Here is a 22,958-nt window from a genome sequence, read left to right on the forward strand (position 1 = left end):
TTAGTTTCTTGTCTTGAAAACAACCCAGTGAAGATCAGGGAGGGGAGGGTAGGAGACATGTTCGTTAATTTACTTTAAGCTCACTGAACAGTAGACACCTGATTGCTTTTCTGTGGCATGTTGGGCTTTCAGTTATTGATTTTCTGTTTACTTTTTTTTACTCCGCTCAGACATCCAAGAATTCTATGAAATGACTCTTCTAGATGATAATAAAAGTGTCCAGCAGAAGACAGCAGAAACCTTACAGATCGCTTGTAAGTGGGAGAATAGTCCCCCTATTGCAGGTTTGAATAATGAGGTAAGTAAGGAATTAGCACAAGCATGCAAAAACTGAATATGGAGTATTTGTAATATAAATAATATTATATTTATAATATAAATTGTTTTCTCTTTTTGTACTTGTTTCTTGAATGTTTGTTGGTATTGTAGTGTTTAGGAAGCAGAATTTGGCCAAATGACAAGTATATTCTCAATATCTCTTTTATAAAATGGGTATCCAGGTGTATCCAGGTCAGTATATAGTAATAAAAATCATGATATTACGAGACAAAGAATACAAAAGTTATTAATTAAATGATGCTGATGCATTGCTGTTTTATTACTTGTAAATGTGTCTGATGTTTAAAAACACATACATTAAGTTTAAAATGAAACAAAAATATAGCGCAATTATTGGTTCAGGTATTACTAAGAAATATCTCGTCAAAAATTACTTTTTCTCACTTCAGTTTTTCATAGTATGTATTCCATTGACCTTTTATTATGGACTGGTCGTAGTCTAGAGTTTACTATATTTGTATGCAGATCGGATGGTCCAGGGATCGAGATGTGATGCTGCTGAAAACATTTTTTAGGTGTACATGACTGTCCCTTTTAAGTTTAATACGATAGTACTTTTTTATTTTATATTGTGCTAGCCTTGAAGTAAATTATTTTTAAAAGCTTTAATTACGACAGGCTTGCTTACATGACTGTTTACGAATCATTTGTTGTGTAGATCAGTTCTTATCAATTGACTTTGTGTTACTCGAACCTTCTGAATAATTCTCGTTGCTTTTAGTGAGTATTTTTTTATCATAACATCTCGTAGTTTGTAGACAATTCTAGGCTTCTGTCGGAAAAATATATATATGCGAATAAGTTAGTGCAAATAAGTAAGTTAGTGAAAGATATATAGATAAATATACACTGGATTATCACGAGCCTAGCCATGAAGTGCGTATAATGACTTTTAAAGCGCAATAATCATATATTGTATTGTAATGACAGAGTACATAAGAATAATTTGCCTTGTCAATTTGGGTCTAAAGTAATTGAACAAGACTGTGTGGAATTATTTAAAGCTCTGGATACAGCTTTGGTTACCCACGGGGTAACTTGTGTGAATTTATCACTCATTGTATTGTGGCAACAGTATAGAGAAGAGTAACATGGTCCTGCGAATTTAAAGTTGTTTTGGTTTTAATAACGAAGTTTCCTTAACTCAGCTAGGCTGATTTCGAAAATAGTAATTTTTTTTCTATCACATAAGGTGTTTTTTGCAAATCGAGAATTGAAAAACACTCTTACTTAAAGTGTTATTTAGTTGATTACAATGAATGTTTTTTATTATTTTGTTTGGGTTTTAGAACGATCGAGATGACTTGTGTTGCAGTTAGTCTAGAGAAGTCTATGGCCAGTGGTTTCAATATTTTAACCATAATACAGTGTGACACGATTTCATTGGAAAATAATTCATTTGTGTAAAAATACATGTTGTTTTGTGAAAAATCTGTGAGATGAAGAAAAATGGACTTCATTCTCAGATTCAGCCAACATAAATAACTTCTTCTTCTTCATGTGTCAAATCTGCGGCAGACATCGACAACCATGGCATGCCAGACTTCTCTGTTCTCTGTTGTCAATCCTCCTTATCAACTCGATGTTGCTCATTGAGTTCTTGGTGACATAGTTATTGAGGCTGTAGATGTATTTAGTTCTTTGACACCCTCTGCTTTTCCTCCCTTCTATTTTTGCACATAGCATCTGTTTCTCTATCTCATTCTTCCGACAGATGTGTCCTAGAAATTCCATTTGTCTCTTTCTTATAGTTTTCATGAGTGACCTTTTGTATCCTGCCAGTTCCATGACTTCCACATTTGTTTTTCTTTCAGTCCATGATATTTTTAGCATCCTTCTAAGGAACCACATTTCAGCAGCTTCTAATCTCTTCTCTGTATCTTTGTTCAGTGTCCAGCTCTCACAGCCATATAAGAGAACAGACCATACATATGATTTTAAGGTGTTAATTTTAGTGACATTTGTTATGTTCCTGTTTGTGAATATGGACTTCATTTTATTGAAAGTATCCTTGGACATTGCAATTCTTTTCTTTATTTCTGTGTCACTCTTTGCATTTGATGTTATAGTATATCCAAGATATTTGAAGCTTTCGACTTGTTTTATTCTCACGTCCTTGCCGGTTATGCTGCATGTGGGTGTAATTGATTGTTTTGAGATAACCATGCACTCTGTTTTCTTTGCATTTAACTGCAAGCCATTTTCTTCACTCTCGTCTACTGTTGTTGTGAGGAGAGTCTGTAGATTTCGTTCGGAGTCCGCAATGAGGACTGTGTCATCAGCGTAGCGCAAGTTGTTGATATTGCATCCGCCTACTTTGACTCCCTGATGTTCATTGATGTTTCGTAGGATTATTTCGCTGTATAAGTTAAAAAGATCTGGTAAAAAATACACATCCCTGCCTCACCCCTCTTTCAATTGGTCTATATTCACTCAATTCATTTTCAATTTTGATAGCTGCCAGTAAAGGTTTCTAAGGATTCTTAGATCTTTAGCATCGATGTTCAGGTCTGACAACATGTCGAATAGGTCACCATGTCTCACTTTGTCAAAGGCTTTAGAATAATCGATAAAACATGGATATAAATCCTTTTGTACTTCCAGTGATCTTTCCATGAGCATGTTTAGAGCGAAAATTGCATTTCTAGTGCCTTTATCGGCTATAAATCCAAACTGAGTATCGGAAATCTCTGGTCTCATCTTATTCCTCATTCTAGACATGAGCACTCTTAAAAGAACTTTGGTAAGATGACTCATTAGACTAATTATCCTGTGCTGTTCACAGTCAGTTGTTCCGGGCTTTTTCGGCAATGCAATAAAGACTGATTTTTTAAAGTCTTCCGGTATTTCACCCGTGTCATAAATAGTGTTCAGTAGTTTTGTCACTTCCTGGATTCCCACTTCTTTTAGGGCTAATAAAAGTTCAATGGGTATGTCGTCTGGACCAGCTTCTTTGCCTTTATGTATCTTCTTCATTGCATGTTCCACTTCATCAGGCATAATTGGAAGGCCTTCTGTGTCTATTTCTATGTGTGGGGTTGGGCTTCTGTTGTCGTTGTATAGTTCCCCAATCTATTCTGACCATCTGTTAAGTATATCTTTTTTATCCATCAAGATTTCTCCATTTTTAGATTTTAAGCATCCTGTTTTTGCTGATGGAGTCTTTCCTGTCACTTCACTAATTTTCTTATGCATACATTTGATGCCTTTTACCTTGTTATTTTCAATCTCTGTACACTGGGTGTTAATCCATTTTCCTTGGCAACATTGCATTTTTTCTTCACAAGTCTATTTATTTTTTGGTATTTTTCCTTATTAGGTTTGGCTTTTCTTCTCTCCTCCATTAGATTAAGGATTTCTGGAGTAATCCATTTTTTGTTTACTCTTTTTCTAGTAGTAGGAATATGTTCTTTAGCAGCTTCGTGGATGCTTTCCTTCATTTTTTGCCATTTTTCTTCAGCAGTATTCAAACTGTCAAGGATATCAAATTTATTCTTCACACATACGATGTATTTCTTCTTCAGCTCTTCGTCTTCTTCTAGAAGGTTCAGTTGTAGTCTTGGTTCTTTTTTGGATTTCTTTAACTTTTTCAGTTTGACTACCATGGTTGCTACGACTGGGATGTGATCACTGCTGCAGTCTGCACCTGGCATAGATTTGCATGATGTTGTGGAGTTACGGTATCGTTTTTGCATCAAGATAAAGTCAATTTGGTTTCTCACTCTGTTTCCAGGGCTTTTCCATGTTCAACATCTTCTTGGATGATTCTTGAACCAAGTATTCATTACAGCGATATCATGCTCTTTGCACCAATCAACAAGTCTCTCTCCTCTTTCATTTAGCTCTCCGATTCCAAATGGTCCCACTGTTTTGTCTATTTTGTTCTTTCCAACCTTTGTATTGAAGTCTCCCATAATGATCTTAATATCTTGTGATTTTAGCTGTTTCATTGCCTTTTCAATGTCTTCATAAAATCTTTCAATTTCTGTCATGAGAAATACAATAAGTATTCAAACGTAAGTTTGAATAATGCCGATGTCAAATGGTTTTCCACTAAGTTTTAGAACCATGACTCTTTCATAAATAACTACAGAACATATAAACATTTCAATACAATTAAGACCATTACAGGCCTGTGTAATTCGTCTTGTTAATTGGGTTCTATCTGTTTTTCATATGGTCAGTACTTCAAAATTATGGACGGTTGTACGAGATACCTCGTTGTTTATAACCCCACCCTTTAACGCACGTGCTCATAAATTGTTGTTCAAATTAAACATTCCAGTTCCCATAAGGATCGTAACTAAATGCAATTATTAATGTATTAACATAAGGTTTATTGAAAAACGACGTATCTCCACTTTGTTTTATCTTTTCTTGGAAACAATTATCATAAAGTATTTGTTAAAATCTAGTAATTTTACATTTATCAACGCCCACAATAACAATGAACAAAATTGTTGTGCCTCCCAGTGGCACAGCGGTATATCTGTGGACATACAATGCTTGAATTCGTTTTTCGATACACATGGAGTGTAGAGCACAGATAGCCCATTGTGTTGTTTTGTGTTCAACTTCAACTTCAAACAAACCATCTAGTATTTTGTGGCGCCATCTAGTATTATCCTATTAAAGTTATCTGGAAATTTATAGTATTTTAACTCATTCTTCATTGCCTTTGCTTTGTACCAGAGGACGAAATTGTTTCAACTTTCTGGTTCTTTGTAAAAACGTTGTGAACAATATCTGGATTTGCTAAATGTATTCACCATGTTATCATTATGTACAGAATATTTAATTTGGTTGGTGAAGACCACTCCATGCGACTTAAGGCGAAATTTTATGTTTCTACATTGAGATTCTGAAGAGGGTACGTGAATAAACTGTTCACTTTTAAGCAAAACACAAAAGTTTGAATCTTTTGAAGAGAAATATTTCTCAGAACCACTGAAATTGAAGTAAATAAATATTGATAAATGACGAATCTGTTGGCACTTCTTTCATTTGAATGCGCCGTAAGTTAAGGCTTATTTTAATTTATTTCGTTAAAACGCTGCTCATGCATCAGTTATAAACAACTTATTCTAATTTATCTATATTATAAAATCACCAGCTTTAAAGCACGTGGTCTGCATCATCATCAACTGAAAACAAGCAGTTTGTGTACTAATACTGCAAAAGACATAGTTGTATATCGTTGTAATAAATAAATAAATAAATGTATGTATGTATGTATGTATGTATTGGAATACCAAACGTCCATAATGGGTATAACCAAGAATGAACAAAGCGTAATTTCCTAATTATTAAACGACTATAAATTATATATGTAGTTTAAAAGTAGATAAAGGTTATTAAAACTTTGCAGTAATAAAGGTATTGTTAATTGTAATGTATTCAGGTAAGGGTGCAATTTGCTCCATGTGACACAGGATATCTTCTTTACCGGTTACACGACAGTACAACAGATTTCATCAGTGACCTAGTTGTAACTATGGTTGTACTGAATGTTACTGACAGAACAGTAATATAAATATTAACGTGAAGTAGCTGATCAAAACCGAAATAACGAAACCAAAAGGTTGAAATAGGCACTATACTTCAAAAAGTGAGATATCGTATGATCCTTTATGCTTTCCTTATCTAGATAATCAAACATGATTTCAAGGTACTAAAGTAGGTGGTCCATGTTTATTATTTTGCTGTTAATGGAATTCTAAGAAACCATGGGTGAAAACAAAGGAAAATGTGTTGTATATGCCAATCACATATCTGCTATATCTAGTATTGATATATCTTTCAAAGCCCATTACCAGGGCTAAATACCAGGTCTGCTTGGATACGAAATATATATGTCTATATAATATGTGTGTGTATGTATGTATACACACACACACACATACATGTCTTCATGAATAACAGCTGTTAGGTTGCGAATTACATTAAGCAAGTGCATTGTAATAACTTAAGTCATTTACAAATCTGGCGCAGATAGCATAGCTGCTTTGTGCCATAAAACACCATATCAACTAATCAACCATTTACAAATCATATTTTAGTTAAAAATTAATAGCACAGCTTTATTTATTAATGTTGTGCCATCCACAAGAACTGGCGAACCAGTAAAATAGTAAAATAAACAACAAAAACAAAGTTTGTTGGCACAATATAAAATAAAATATTTATTATTAGCTACAGCTAATTAGTTTCGATTACACAATTATTATCGAGTCTAGTATCTAAAGTAGATGATGGTTATGTATTATTAAGACTAGTGGGATTAACTCGAATATTTTACCTTTCATTGTGCCAAAAATGTCGGTTTGTGTGTTTTTTGCTTTACAATTTAGTCGCACAGTGTGCTTAAAAATAAATTGCAATAATATAGTCTTGTAAGTTTATTATCTAGTGCTCTATGTAGCTATTGTGAAACGATAAAACACCATTTAACGTTTATATGCTTTGTGCATGGTTTCTGTCACGTACGCAGAAACGCAGAATATGTAACAAACACATTTTGATGGGTCGTAAAGAGTGACCCATTATAGATCGTGTTCAAAGATGGAGGAGCGAAGTTGCAAAGATAGCGCCTTTTCATGTCTTATAACGTAGTTATTAATGCATGAAACAATGATCTATTGAACCTTCATAGACATATTCCTCATCAGCCCAAAACTTGAAAGCCTTTGTTACTGTGTCTTAGAGTGACAGCAACTTTGGGTTTTATTTTTTAATTGTTTATTTATTAACCTAAATTCACTAAATATTGTACATTATAGATAACAATTCTGTACATAAAATACTTCAAGAAGTCCATACTTCATTTTGTTGACTTGGGTAATGTTTTCAGTGTTCACAAAATACTTTATTTCTGATCCATATCCAACGTGCAGAATATGATTTTAGTAGCTGTCGAAGTTGGTAACTTCTGTACATTATGATTTAGTGTATCGTGTATGTGTGTGTATATATAATATTGATTTAATCGTTATTTTAAAGTCCTTTTAAGCACGCAAGTAATAGAACAAGACAAAGTTCAAAATTTGTATTTCAATTGACAACACTTTCGCAACTTGATGTTGCAAAATTTTATATACACCCGATTATTGAATTCGTCAAAGATCGATGTTTTTATCGTATTTTTCAAAGTATTGATACTTGTTACAACATTTGTGCAATAGTTTCAGACGTCTATTGATAGACAATTCAAAAGTGGAAGGGTATAAGAAAATAATCGTAAAGTGCATGGAATGACATACTGTAAGCCCATCCTGTGATAATATCAAGGATGTCATTTACTGTCGATTTCAAGGTCATATCCTTCTAAACTTATATGCATCATACACCAAAAACTACAATATTGAAGGCGTAGACAATAACACATTGTAGAACGAAAGAACACGAAACCACTCCATTTCAACAAGAGTTATAGGTGTAAATGAAATGTAGTAACAGTATTACGAAAGTTTGGCAAACAATGAATAGTTATATTTATAGTTTGCCAAAATGTAACGGTTTCGTTGGCAATATAGGTTGTATCTGATGTGCCTGCCTTGTGCATAAACATAAATGAGTCTATTTTATCTAGCCGTTGATACACATTTCCTATCATTTGATATGAGAGACAACGCACATTTAAAAATCATTCAAGAGGAAAATCTGGCAGAAGCCCAAGCAGGAATATGAACCCAGTGTAGGAATGTGTTAAACTGTTCTCTAACTGAATACCGATGTTTTTTAGAGGATTTGGGAATAGCTGCATATCAACACTCCAGTACCACCTAACATATGTATGTTGTTTTTAGTACTTTTGAAACATTTTAGGTCCTTTAAAAGTACAGTGATCTGCTTTATGCAAATTCTTACCTTACTGCTGTGTAACAACCTTTGCTGTGGTCGGGTACATCACCATAAGCATGAAAGGGTTATATTTATACCTATATAACTGGTGTTCTTGAGGATCGATTTGGGCACAGTTTGTTCTAATATGTTCGACTTATTATTGTACACCTTTGTAATTTATACTTTGGATGCATGCTACCTATTAATAAAATCTCTGAAAGACATGACCTTGGTCATATTGTCATGAGGTAGGACCACACATACAGTTATTTTTCTATACTTATCTATTTTTGAATTATTTGCTTGTAAAAGGATTTTTTAATCCTGCTAGATATATCCTGTATCTTCTATATACGTTTTTGCTATTACGTTAGGAGTTTATAGATTAATTTATATAAGTTTTTGTTATAGATATCTTGTTTATACTTGCGGTAAGTTTACGAGGAAACGTTGAAGATCAGAAAAACAAAACGGAAGATAAATATTACAAAGCCTCGGTATAGGGACGATACATGTAGTCGTATCCACAAAGCCCCTGTATAGGGACGATACATGTAGTCGTATCCACTAAGCCCCAGTATAGGGACGATACATGTAGTCGTATCCACAAAGCCCCTGTATAGGGACGATACATGTAGTCGTATCCACTAAGCCTCTGTATAGGGACGATACATGTAGTCGTATGCACAAAGCCTCGGTATAGGGGCGATACATGTAGTCGTATCTACAATAAACCATAGGATATTATAAACTGCGAGTCTCAAAACGTGATGAGAGCCGACACTGTTTTCGTGGGTATAATGTGAGAGTGGGTGGTATTAATTACGGGTCGTATTAGAACGCGTGAATGCACATGTTGGCTGCAGCCTGATATCTTATTAAAACTCGAAAGGTGAATTAATTCACTGCCAAATGTATAGAAGGAGTGATTAATTTTAGGTGGCCCAGGTGGCCATTTCACACTTGTTGATTCAGTGATTTTCATTTCTTCATTGACTTACTCGCAGTAGATTTGGTTATTAGTAGGTGACGAAAATACCGTATTCGCTCTTTTACTCAGCATTCAGTAATTATTTCTTCAAAAAATTACTTTTTCTTCAGTTGGATGTCTTTGTCAACTTTTGATCTTTTATAACCCAAAGCAGTGATGTGTCAGTGTATGCGTATGTGGTTTTAGTGTATTCTTAGCTAGTGAAGTTGAGCATATTATGTGTGTTTGTGATATAACGTACAGCGTAGAATCTTTGGCCTATACGGGTTTCAGAGGTTGAGCATGTTACATTAAAACAATCTTGGAAACTAACCAAATCGTTAGTTTTCGTCACCAGGTTCGGTCGTGCCATATCAGACGATCCTTCATCCTTACGATATCCAAGCTGAGTAGTTTCAACTGTAAAAATCCTCGTATTAAAAAACAAAAAACTATCGTGTCCTAAGCGTCCGAAGTAGACGTTTTCCCAGCGCTCGTTTCTATAGTCCGATCGCACAAAAATCCGAAGTTGCTGGGTTCGGTGTCACATTTTTCAGATGGAGATACTTTTAGTTGTATCGTTTATTGTTGCCGGGGTCATAAGGACGACTTTTGCAATTGACATTTGTGTTCATTGATTCTAATCTGTTCCAAAACATAACACTTTGCTTACTACGTGTGAGGTACGACTTATTACAGATTTATTTTCGTATGGGCCAAGTAACCCACATTGATACATATATATTTCCTTATTTTGCAGTTCATATACGTAGTCTGACATCACCTGAAATTGGTTGGTAACCTACAATTTCCAAGACGGGGACATTTCTTGTACTTTTAAAACATTCCGTTCCATAGTTATTTTATTTCGGTAGATGCTGTCACATGACTTATTGATTTGAATATACAAAACAGTTTTAAATATTGATAACCCTTTGTATAACCCTTTTAAAATTTGGAAATTTTATGTATATCGTTATTTAGAGTTACAATACACCTCATTACACACTCACTTGTTATTGTAGCTTTACAATTTGTTTATTTGTTCCTACGCCTATGTGCTATAACTTATGCCCAAATTTTAGTTCACATTTTGTGTAGTAAGATACGTAACCGTTTTTCTTAAGTTTGTTCCCACTGTTTGTTGGTAAAAGAACAACTCAAGAGTTGGCGATGATGACTCGCTGCCTTCCCTCAAGTCTTACACTGCTAAATTAGGGACGGCCAGCGCAGATTGCCCTTGTGTAGCTTTGCGCGAAATTCAAACCAAACAAACCAAACTAATTTTCGATCTTGTATGAAATTAATATTTGTTATATGTATGATATAAAACCTTTCATTGTTTTAATTCAACACATAATCACTTTTAATTTTTCTATTTTTTGCAATATATGTTCCTGCGTACAACATTATCGTCCTTTTAGAAATATCTTTTCGTACCATTACTCACTACTCGTATAACTTCGTTGTTTGTCTTTTCTATACACATTTATAATAACATTTTGTTTTTCTCTGATATTTATTTATGTTGGAACACTTCGACGTCCATAGTGACATGCAGCTTATCAGTTTTGCTTGAATTGGTAAAATCTTTTCTAACGATAAGAATAGTTCGTCAAATAATAATCTCTGAACGTACGGTATTTAAAATATGTGGATTTTGATATTTTTTGAGGTTTACTCCGAGACAAAATACATCATTTGATATAGTATTCAAAACAATGATTGTAGCGTATAGACAACTATATTATAGATCTATTGTTTTACATAGATCAAAAGCAAATTTTTACATGTGTATGTATACATAGAAAGATGGCATATGTATAGATGGGGGCAAAAAACGAAACGTTATCTTTGTCGTTTGTTATATGTTATAAGCATTGAATTTATAGTATCGTGTGAAATTGGATATAAATGTGTAGAATAATGTAAAAACAGTGCTCAAAACGCAAAACACATGCGTATAATTATTCTTTGTTTATATGTCTATCAAAATCTATTTTGAATACTGATTTCTTTTTCAACCAAAGATAACAAATAAACACTGGTGACGAAATTTCACGTGGGTGAACTGTTTCTGTTTGAGTGTGGTACAGTCTATTAATCGCTTTGTGAAGAACAGGCTTACCAGTATTATCAATAAGGATTTATTTTGTTTAGAGAATGCTCAAGGGACGGGAGAAAAAGTACCAGTCACTGCGTCTGTACAGTAGGTATTTGGATTGTTGAGGTTTGTATGTGCTCTACCCCTCCAGTTTGCTTCTGTCTCTATTCTGTAGTACAAAAAAGAATGGTAATCATTTCCTGGAATTCCCTGAAGTTTTAAATTCAGCAGCCAAGGCTTTCATTTACACATCTTACGTCATCTGTAGATCTTATTTATCCAAATAGCAGCACTGTCATTATAGTATCTTAGTAATTTGGAGTTTATTGTGCAAGTGAATACTTTGTTTCATTGAGTGTAGATCATCTATCGCAGCTATTTCCTAGTCAGTGGAAAGTGATTTGATTTCGTGGCGGAATAACGTCTTTTAGGACCAATGCTTTCCTAACAATGTGATTTTAAGCTGCGTTTTGTTTTTGTTAGTTGGTTAAATGATTTGTACAACACGTTTCTCTGCGTGAGAAATTCAGTAAACAGTTTTGTTTTACTTTTTATGCTTGCGTTAACAAATATTCTTATCTGTTTGATGTTTTAGAGCATGAGAGTTTCAATCATGGTGCCCAAGTTCACCCAAAATATGTATCTGTAACAACGGTAAAATGTGTGTTGGTTGTAAGGAAACAAGATTTGATCTGCTTTGTTTCATCTGTTTGTGAAGAGATGAAATAGATTCCAGCAACTTATCGGATCGTCTCCACATATTCACTGGACCACACGCTAGCAGAAAACGGTGTTCTTGCACGTCATGATAGATTGGGTTTCCATTATAAATTTATCTAGACATCGAATTTCAAACTATGTATATATCATACCAAATCAAGTTTGTCGACGGAGAAAGCTAAAAAGTGTAGAACCTCCTCTGAAGCGCGTGTCACTAAAAAACTGCGGTTGTTTACCGAGCTGGCTAAGAGTAAGGTTTATTATGTAGTGTTTATTTACGTATGTTATTTCTTTAGGTTTTACATTATAAATAGTTGTTATGCTATGTTTGCCTTTTTAGGAAACCGCCAATTTTACTGTTGTACATATGCTTTTCGTGAACTTCTATCTGTGACAGCTAAATAGGCTAGTGAGTTCATTAAATGCTGTAGTTACATCTGAGCAGCCAGTGTCTGAAACTTCTTCGTTACCTGCTAAAGTAGGAAAGATAAATTGAAATAGAAATTATTGAAGTGTATGCAGACTTTCTAGATTGATTACTAGTTATTACCGTTATACTGATAGAGAAACACAAAGTATTTGGAAAACAGAGCTGTTATCATTTCGTTCTGACACGTGGAGTGTGTTTTGTTTTTCTGTGGTATAATTAATTATACGGGTAGTGGAGTATCTGCGCACAGTTTGTACTAATTATATTCAGTTAGACAAATTATTAATATTTATGTTTAGCCAAAGTTACCTGTCAGTATATGTTGTTTTAAAAATACAAACTTAATTTACATGTAATCATAAACACAGCAGAAGATGCGTGCAGTTTCTTAACCGGACACTTCTGAGTATTTGTTTATTAGAATATTTCTTTATGGAATTTTCTCATATTTCTTAATAACCCGCTTAATTAATTAGGTGATTACCAGTTGTTACACGGATGTTGTTACACAATAAGATTAATAGGGTTAACATTTACAGCCCCCCCGTTTAGTGGCTATATGGTAAGATTGAGGGCTCACACCGTTAAAAAAAAAAGTCGGTACTCGTGATAAGCACAGCAGAGAAACCCCACTGTTTTTTTTTTGTTGTTGTTGTGATTCGTAACTTTTAATTAAGATGTCAGCCTCATATAACTTCTGTGTTCCATTTCTATCAAGTCTTTATTCTGAGTAATGTGGATCGAAAGTTTACAGAGGGCGATTTTTTTGTAATCAAATAATGTCACACAATATTACGCTCGAGCCCCCCGCTAGTACAGCGGTAAGTCTACGGACTTGCAACGCTAAAATCAGGGGTTCGATTCCCCTCGGTGGGCTCAGCAGATATCTTGATGTGGCTTTGCTATAAGAAAAACAAACATAAATCAATTACGCTCGGAAGTTGTTTTTTGAGATCGACATTATGGTCAACATTGAATTTTCGGTGGCTTCACGCAAACCTTGTACTAGATCAGAAGCTTGAGATATGCCTGGCAAGGCAGGTGGCTATGCTTGCAATCTCAAGGTTGCGGATTCGAATTCCCGCCACACGAAACATGCTCGCCCTTTCAGCTATGGGGGCGTTATAAAGTTACGGTCAATTCCACTATTCGTTGGTAAAAGAATAGTAACCCAAGAATTGGAGGTGGGTGGTGATGACTAGCTGCCTTCCCTCTAGTCTTTCACTGCTAAATTAGGGACGGCTAGCGCAGATAGCCCTCGTGTAGCTTTGCGCGAAATTCCAGACAAACAAAGCTTGAGATATCCTGTTAATTACGGAAATGTATGACTTGAAATAAAAAGGTTTGTTACTTAGGCCTAAGCAAACAAGATTGTTATGCCTTTCTTTGTTTCTTAAATATTAATAGTTTTAGAGAAATGTTTTAGCATAATTCTTTAGTGATACTGTTTAATAACTGATTTTGTATACAGTAAAACTTTAGATATGGATTTTCAAGATTTATCTGTCAAGGTTAGAATACTGCTGGGTAATTGATCAAAACCCAAAATTATGTTGTTTTTTGTGAGAGTTATTTTTTTGTGTACCTGTGTGTTGGGTGCATAAAAAATTATACGTGTCAAATATTGTTTTGATTGCTGTAAATATGATAGCTCAGGAGTCCAAAATACACATCTTTTCAGTTGTTTTACCTCTGACCCCATAAAACCCTTTTAAAGACCCAGATAAAAAGAAAAGAATTAAAAAGGAATCTGGGGCCTATTGGACGAAGATATACATGTATGAATTTTCACATCAACTCGGTGAGAAATGATGGGATGGCAGTCTATTGAAAAGTTTGGACGGAGAGGAAACTATTAAAACATCATGTCTCTCTGATGAGATATGAAAGTAACGTAATTTGCAATTAGGAACTGCAATGCAAGACGTTATTCTTGTTAATGTTTTAAATACTTGAAGTTATATTGTAGTTTTACTTGAATACAGAAAGCCAAATATGACGCGTAAGACTTGTACGATAGCAGTAAGTCCTGTTATTTATTACTTATCGTTTTAACTTATATTTTAAAACTGGAGGAATAGTAATTAAGAAAAATATTTTGTGTTTTCTTATTTTCTCTTTTTTTAAAACAGTTTCTGTATTTTACATACAGGTAAAATAATTATTTAGTCATAACAGTCTACGCCAGTGTTTTCTTTATGATTGATTATCTTTTTAAGCAGTGCTACGTAAGTACTGGATTCTGAAAATATCGTTGCATCAGTATTTAATTTTAACAAACGTTTTAAAATTGAAAAAACTTTATAACAAGGTTGTGGAGTAACACTTTTTCGTTATTGGCTCATACCTTTAAAATAACTACAGTAAAGGGGCTATTTTTTGTGTTAGTTCTCATAGGTTTAGTGCAGGTTGTACGAGTTTTGTGTAAGAAAAGTTTGGACTGTAAAAACTTTCTGCCAGACCTTTAACGTCAGAAGTTCCCCTTTTGAAAGTATAAGCTCATTCAATATTAAACTAAACACCATCTTACACCTTTCCTTCTGTGTAATTTATAAAGCTAGAAGTTACCCTGTTGAAAGTGTAAATCTACTCAGTATTAGATTAAATACCATCTTACACCTTACCTTCTGTGTCACTTTTATGATAAGTTTTACAGTGTATAATAAAGTTCTGGTAAAGAGAGCAGTATCAGACTAAAATCACGGATTTTGACAAGCTAGAAAGTTATGTGGTATAATACGGCTGCTGCAGTTAGTTTATTTGGTTATGTTACTCGTGAAAACAGTCGTTGGTTTTAATAGAAGCTCTTGAGCCTTTGCCTACTTCAACCTCTTGTTGTTGTTGTGTTTTGAACACTAAGATTCCCGTTTTGGAAAAGTGTTTCTCAGCCCATATTGTGTAATAAATAGCCTTGCTAATAGTAATTTTCTTTTGAAAGAGTAGTTTTAGTTGTTGTTTTTTCAGCCGTTAGTCCGATATGGCGACTTTGCAAGAGGAATTCTTAAACCAAATAATAAAAAGGCGCTACGTATGTTACAGCTTGCATCTGATGCGATGCATAACTGTATACAGTGGCATAACTCTTAAGTAAAGTGTTTTATAAACTGCGATTTATTCTCCGTATCAGCGTCATTCATCATGTGTTTTTATGTTAACGGATGCAGTTTGTTCAGTATGTATGTTATTGATCAGATGTATGTGTTACAAATTTCCTTTCTTTCTCAACAAAGGTGAAAACCGAAAAAAAAGGGAATCTGTGACGTAGAGGCTTAATGCTTTCTTTGATTGGACATACCCTCTGCTGTGGCCTGCAGTTGCGGCTCTTCGAGGCTCATCAGCACAGTTTGTACTGCCAAACCAAAGAAATTATTGTTAGGCCTCTTATGACAGTGATTTGTAAATAACATTAATTATTGATTAATAATTGTGGGTTTGGGTGTAAGCAGTTTGTTCAGTATATCGAATAATGTTATCAGACATGCTGCATGTTCACGCCATCAGAATCAGTTTGTCTAGTACATGCATTGTTGTAATGAGTTTTATTGAATGTTGTTACTAATATTAAAACATTATTAGTGATCTTGGATGTGGTACAGTCGTATATAGTAAGAAGAAGCTGTGATTTTACTTTACTTGTTTTACAGGTATTAAAACACATTATAATACACTTTATTTTAATCCTGTGTAATATTGATAATCTATGTGTATGGATCTATAGGTGTATATATACTTCTGTTTATGATATTTATTTTTGTATATTGATATTAAGAATAACTTTTTATTCGTTCTGTTTATTATACCATTGTTATGTTTCTGAGTCGTTGCAATCTAGTAATGATTTTCTTGTACATTGAATGCAGGGGCGTAGATTTTTTACACCTGATGGGGGGGATGATTTTTGCAACCACTTATGTGGACTGTTCAATTTGCAAATTGGTAATCTCTTATTACGTGAACCTGAAAGCTGTAAACATGCAGTCAGAGTAATCTTGTTGCGACGATACCTCAAGGTTTCCATATAGGTTTGTATAAGTGAGGTGTTGTGAATAGTTTTCAAAATGTTAATAGAATAAAGACAAATGTGTCACAAATTAACTGCCACATGAATTTATTCCTGCACACTGCACAGTATGAAAGATGACTATTATACTTGACAAGGTTACTAATAATATTCATTGCATAAATTACGTTTTAAAATATTAATAAAATTAGTAATTACCCTTGATAAGTTTATATCTACTGAAAAACTGTTCATGTTGTTTAATAAAAATAATTAAAATATCTTTGCGAACTCTTGAAAATTATATGTAGCACATAATTATTCATACTTTTCATTGAAGTAAGATTCATTTAGTCCTCTAGTTTACATGCTCCCAAACGTAGACCTCCTTTGTGATGATCTGTTTATGAATTCTTTCGTAAGCTTTTCTATATTTATCTTGTCGACCTCATCTTTGTGAGTGTGACAAACTGCCACATGGTTGAGGCGGCACTGAGACATAGTTGACCTTAATCACCTCTTCAACCGTCTTAATGCAGAAAAGCTGCGTTCATATCGCAGCTGGATACTGGACATGCAAGCAAAATTTTCATGAGAAGAAACACTTAACTAAACATCTGCTGGGTTGTTTCATGCATTTTACAGCAAGCATCCTTCGCACCTTTCAGAGATGCTGCTTTTGTTGTTCTTTTGAACATGGGCAACTGAAAATCAAGCCATTGTGCAAAGATTTCTGGATAGAAGTTTATAACTGAGTTGTCAATCTTGCCAGATGTGATCATGTTCTCAAGTGCCAGATATTGCTTCAAGTCATTGTTGTCTGCATTGAATCTAGTGGTCAGATGTTCTATGACTGTGCCCACAAATTCAAAATATTGGCTTCTGTAGTAATCTCTAGCTGTTGCAGAATGGTGTGCTGAGCCATCATCTGTGGTCCTTCTGGGAGGGTTTGCGAATGCGTGGTAGTTCAATAGGCACCAGATCTAGAGAAGTTACCTTTTTCTCAACTTCATCAAATATCTTGTTGTAATTTTCCTCTGTTTGCAATACTCGCAATTGCTCAACTGTCATTGCAGATGCTTCAATCATGCCAGATACTGTCGCTGATTTTGCTTGGAATGCACAGTTTAGTTCCTCTAATGCAGCTAATGGATGTTGAGCCATCAACAATCCTAAAACTGTCTATCCTTTGTCAAATCTGTCCAGCAGACCTCATGCTTTCACTGCTACATCTGATTTTTCATTTACTAATTCAGACAAAGAATCAACAATGTCACTGTGGTGATCATTAGCACATGTAATTGCAGATAGGCGGCACAACCAGCATGTTGGACACAGTGGGCGGATGTATTTAACTGGACCATTGTGGCTGTCTCATGATACAGTATTTTTAATGATTGTCTTGTATTTGACCTCTGAAGCAAGACACCAAGTTCATGTACCCACTGGATAGAATCTCGAACACATTCACAAACTTCAACTGCATGTTGCATTATTAAATTAGCCTTGTGTGCTCCGCAGTGAAAAAACAAAGCTGATAGTTGCTTCTCGTTTATTTTTGCCTGGTATTCACTGTACGCACCACTCATGTTAGCGGCTCCATCATAAGTTTGTGCTCTTAATCCTGACAGTGGTAAATTAAGTCTAGTCAGTACATCAAGTATAGTCGAGGATATTGTTTCACCAGTTGTATTGGAAACACTGTACAAACCAAAAAATGTCTCATGAACGTCAAGGTTCTCATCTACATATCGTACACATATTGCTTCCTTTTCGGCACCTGTAACATCTTGATTGCCATCAACCATTAATGCAAAGATTTTACTTTACTGCACTTCTTGTGCTATGTCCTTCAGTATTTGATGGCTGAACATCTCCATTATTTCATTCTGAGCCTGGGGTGATGTGAATGTGGATTTCTTTGACAATTAGGCTGTCAACTCAGGATCTTCCTCTTTCAGGAGCTTCATTAACTGCAGGAAGTTCCCCTCCGTATCAGTATGTTCACGTAATGCTAAACCTTGACGCAGTAAGAAATGTAAACTTCTGAATATTTTGGTTAGACTTCTTTTGCATTCTTTCTGCTGCTTCTTTTTTCCATCATGTAGCTGGACAGTCACTGGAGTTACATCAAGTGAACCTTCTGGAGATATAGCGAATGTGTGCTGAGAGGAGGATTGGTGTTCATTGAATTTCTGTTTTGCCTTTTTCCAGTTGCAAAAACCGGTGGATATGAAGGTATACTCCACTGGACTCTCCAATTTCCCTGTAAAAAGGCTTCTATTTTCTGCCTTTACACAATGAAAGCATATGACCTTTTGAGTCTGATTGTCGAAGTGCAGCCATGGGAACTCATCAAACCACTTGCCCTGAAAGTTGATATTTTGCGATTTTGATTTTTGTCGTGGTATTAGTTGTGCGTCTGGATGATGTGGCTTTTCACACTGTATCTGTGGAGTGTCAGATTTTTCATTACTGCACAAACTTGTTTCGCAACTATCTGGTGGTTCATGATGTGCAATAGTTGCACAAGCATTTTCAGACTCGTTCTCTGATGAACATGGTATTTCCTCTGTATGGCAAGTTTCTATTCCTTTGCTTGAGGTTGTTGGATTATCAGTATCTGCATTGCCACTTGTAGTACCAGTAACTGGCTTGCAGAACTGTCTAATATTGGATAGTTTCAGACGCTTGCTTGTCATAATTGGAATCTGTTTCCCAAATGACTCAACAGGCTAAAATACAGTCTTTATTGAAAAAATCTAACGTACAACGAACGAAGATAGAACAGATTGGAAGTAGGACTGAACTGTACAATGTATTTTAGTGGAACGCGCGAACCTATCAGTGACGACCGAGCTGACTGACCGCCTGGGCATCGCTGGGACAATAATATGTGCTAGTTACAACACAAGTGATTGCAAGTTTCTCGAAAAATACTTAAACAATCACAAATATATTATATTCCTGTTAAAGCTCATCAAAAGGCAAACACGTTGTGATATAATGTCTATAAGCACGTCTATTAAATAAAAACACCTAAACAAAAACTAGCAATACAATTTGAGTAGAGGCTTCAGGACATTAAAATCGCTACTTTTGTGTTCTAATTATACAAGAAAATACAATATTTTCACTATCTATGATAAGAGAATATATTGTTTTTTACCATAAAGCATCACCATTTTATTAGAGGGCGGTGATAATTTGAAATTTCATGGATTAATGAGGGCCACAAACACAGGTCTAATGAGCCCTGTTGTAAAATCGAGGCTCAGACTAAACGGAGCGGGGGTAGATGATGTGGGGCGCGTTGGATCCGAGCGGCCCGAACCTGTCGTTAACTGTACACTGAACATACACTGTGGTCAGCGACTTCAGTAGCTAATTAGAGTAAGGCGTTCGAGAATAAAACCGGCTAGACATGCATAAGAACAAATGGCGTAGGAAAACCGCACAATATACACATAAGATTGATGCAGCTACAAGCTACAAATGGCCTGTCAGATCTAGATCACAGGAATTTACGCTTGGGAGTAATATTTTCGAATTTCATGCTCTGTTCAATCTGTTGTGATGAAAATTTTACATAATCTTACACTACGTACAAGACGTAGGTAGATTCTGTGATAGTGCTTGCAAGCCTTGCATGTATACTTAGGCCTATTGACTGATACTTACGAACTATCGTTCAGATCGAAAAGCTTAGAAGCACGCGCCTATATTAAAATGTACATTTCGGCTTTTGAAAAAGCCTGCATGTAGGCCTGATTATGTAATTCGATTGGTAAGAACAGGAGAATCACAAGAACAAACACACAATTTGTAGGCCTGTAATGCAATAAAACAATTCAACAAACCAAACTGTAGGGGGGGGTGACTGTATGCACCATACCCCCCACATAAAATGAGTGGATGTATATCATCACCAGTATCTTTACCTAAAGAGTGTTTGTTATCAGCATCAGTCATCGGTCACAGTTATTTTATAATCACATCAGTTGTATTATTACAGTAGTTCTCTTAAAACCACGTTTCTTATAAACGTTCGATCATCGTTCAAATACTTCTCTTCATGACAAATAGCAGCAAACTAATTTTAGTTCCTACTAAATAAAACCGTGGTATAAAAACTCCCTCTTGGATAGACATTTATGTAGCAGAAAAGTGACGAAATTTAGGAACTACTTGTGTGTTGAATTTATCTGAAATGGGGAAAGGCAATGAAAAGAGGAAGTATTATAGAACAAAAATGGAACTGGACTTGTGTAACTCACGAAATTCGGAAAAATCAAGTGTAACTGACTGACCGACCAACACGTGGTTTTTATGACTATGCTATATCTGTGTGTGTGTTTGTTTGTGCTCGTGCGCTTTATGGCTTAATAAAAAAATAAAACAACAAAATCATACTGAGTTATAACAGTTTAATGAGGCGAGTTTTCCTTGGATTTAAATTCGTTTTTTTCAGCTTTGCATTTGTTATATAAAATATGAGTATATATATGCATATTTTGTATGCTACCATATAAATCAAAAAATAATTCGAGAATAAAGATTATTTACATACAGCTAAAAGTGTTAAGATGAATTTTTTTTTAATGGATATGCTATTTAAAGAACAAACATAATAGGAAAATGTTTTTATTTCCTGATCAGAAATGGATGTACAGAAAGGAAGAGTTCCCGATCTCGTCAGCTTCTGGTGATCACAAAGATTTTTCCGAGTTTGACGGACTGCCCAGAGCTTTAACGGAGAGGGCGCTGTCAGTGTCTGATTACCTCTGTAGTAAAGTGTCAGACTCGCCCAGAAAAGTAAGTGTAAGGTTCTGTTAGCAAAAATCTTTACAGCGTATTTCATAAAATAGTGTTACAAGCAATACTGTTTACTGAAAACGTGTTGTTCCTAGAGATATTACAGTGGTGTTGTGTAAGATTAATATTAATGCTCCATGACCTAGTTTCATATATATCAAGAAAGTCTCGGTGAATGTAATGATTTTCTTCAAAATTTCCTTCAAGCATTTTAACTATGATATCTAAATGCAGAATCATAAAATAAAATTGCATTGAATAATGGGCTTCTTGTTAATTATTGCTTGTTGTAATATAAGCAAGAAGGAATTGTATAATGTGCAGTTTCACGTGCTTAAAACCTTGAAACTTCTTTACGGTATTTATACACTGAAAATAAATTCAAATTTAACAAAAAACGTTAATACTTGTTGGTTATACAGGACAGAGTATCCGTTTTGATCTGTACTTGAATGCACAGCGATACTTCCTATAATTATTTTTGTTTAAGTTTTTAAAACTAATTTCACCGTCATTGTATCGTCGGGCTATATAGTATAGTATGTAAAGATGATTTTATATTGTGTGCTACTTATCTAGTTTATTGGAGTATCGCGTTTAAAAACGGGTCTGTTAATTTTTAATGAAATTCATGTCACGGTGTTTAGTTGTTTTTATTTTAGTCTTTTGTAAATATAAATGTATTTTTATAAGCACTTTACTTTAGGAGAAAACAGTATGGTTGATTTGCATTTACAGGTTGACCCGTTAGCCCCTATCCATTCGTATTTCTTATGTATCCAGTGTATCTGTGTGCTGTCATCAGTATTCTTGCGCTCATGTACCCACGTACTTGCCACAATACGCTCTTCAAGTATAAGTGGACTTACATCGGCCATATTTCTCTGAAGAAAAAAGAAACAAATTTATAATACATGCGTAATTGAATATAACATAATAACATATGGATGGGTAGGGACTTACGGGCCCCCCTGTATAATAAGAAGCTGTAACGTTTGTCAAGAACTAGGTTTCTGTTGGTAGATACATTGCTATTGCACGTATTTACTTGCTGTACACGTTTACTTGAAGATAGACATTGAACTATGTTCGTTACTAAGTGACGAGAGACCAACATTTATCAAAAAGGTTAATGTAATTCTTAGAAAGTATTTTCTGTAACCTTTAAAATAGTGTGATCTGCTGTACATGTTGGTGGTGAATGAATATAACATTTAATTTTCATTTGTTTTCAATGTTAGAAAAGCAGTGTGTGTACAGTCTAGATAGATCTATCTTAGACAAACATACGAATGCGATTTATGTTATTGAATATAACCAGTATTTGTTTTAAAAAATTAAAAAACCGTATCGGTTTTTGAACTTCCATTAAGCTTATGCGAAAACAAAACTTCCAAGGCGTTTTTAAAAGTATATATTCAAAAGTTCTTCGGTTTGTCATTGTCTGGGGCCATTAAGGGGGTTCTTAGTGACTTGTTTTTAGTATTTAATTATGTACTAAATGATTATAATGTAAGTACGTCAGTATAATAAAATACTACAATAACTAAAAACTAATTGTATTTGGCAGTCGATTGTTGTACAGCATATCGTCCGTACATGTGACGTATCTATACTATGAAAATATCACTAAATTAAGGTCGGCTTATTTGTAGGTACAAGTTCCCGTCAGTGTTCATCTCTCGCCAACAGCAAGATTTAATGGCCAGTGGTCACGAAAGCACGTGTAGTCTGTGTG

The 22,958-nt window shown here is 34.7% G+C and overlaps 1 protein-coding gene across 11 annotated transcripts in view; it reads left to right on the plus strand.

Moving 5' to 3' along the window:
- The window catches only part of LOC143226005 (disks large homolog 1-like), a 169,568-nt gene that overhangs the window by 40,650 nt on the left and 105,960 nt on the right, over positions 1–22,958 (plus strand). For 10 of the 11 annotated variants that reach the window (XM_076456346.1, XM_076456341.1, XM_076456342.1 and 7 more), the window contains 2 exons: positions 171–298; positions 21,065–21,220. In XM_076456346.1, the coding sequence (XP_076312461.1) occupies positions 171–298; positions 21,065–21,220 (284 nt within the window). Of the gene's footprint in view, positions 1–170; positions 299–12,045; positions 12,226–21,064; positions 21,221–22,958 lie in introns of those variants that run through there. The other variant, XM_076456348.1, reaches the window with a different exon arrangement.

Source organism: Tachypleus tridentatus, chromosome 9, assembly GCF_004210375.1.
Source record: "Tachypleus tridentatus isolate NWPU-2018 chromosome 9, ASM421037v1, whole genome shotgun sequence".
NCBI classification, from domain to species: domain Eukaryota; kingdom Metazoa; phylum Arthropoda; class Merostomata; order Xiphosura; family Limulidae; genus Tachypleus; species Tachypleus tridentatus.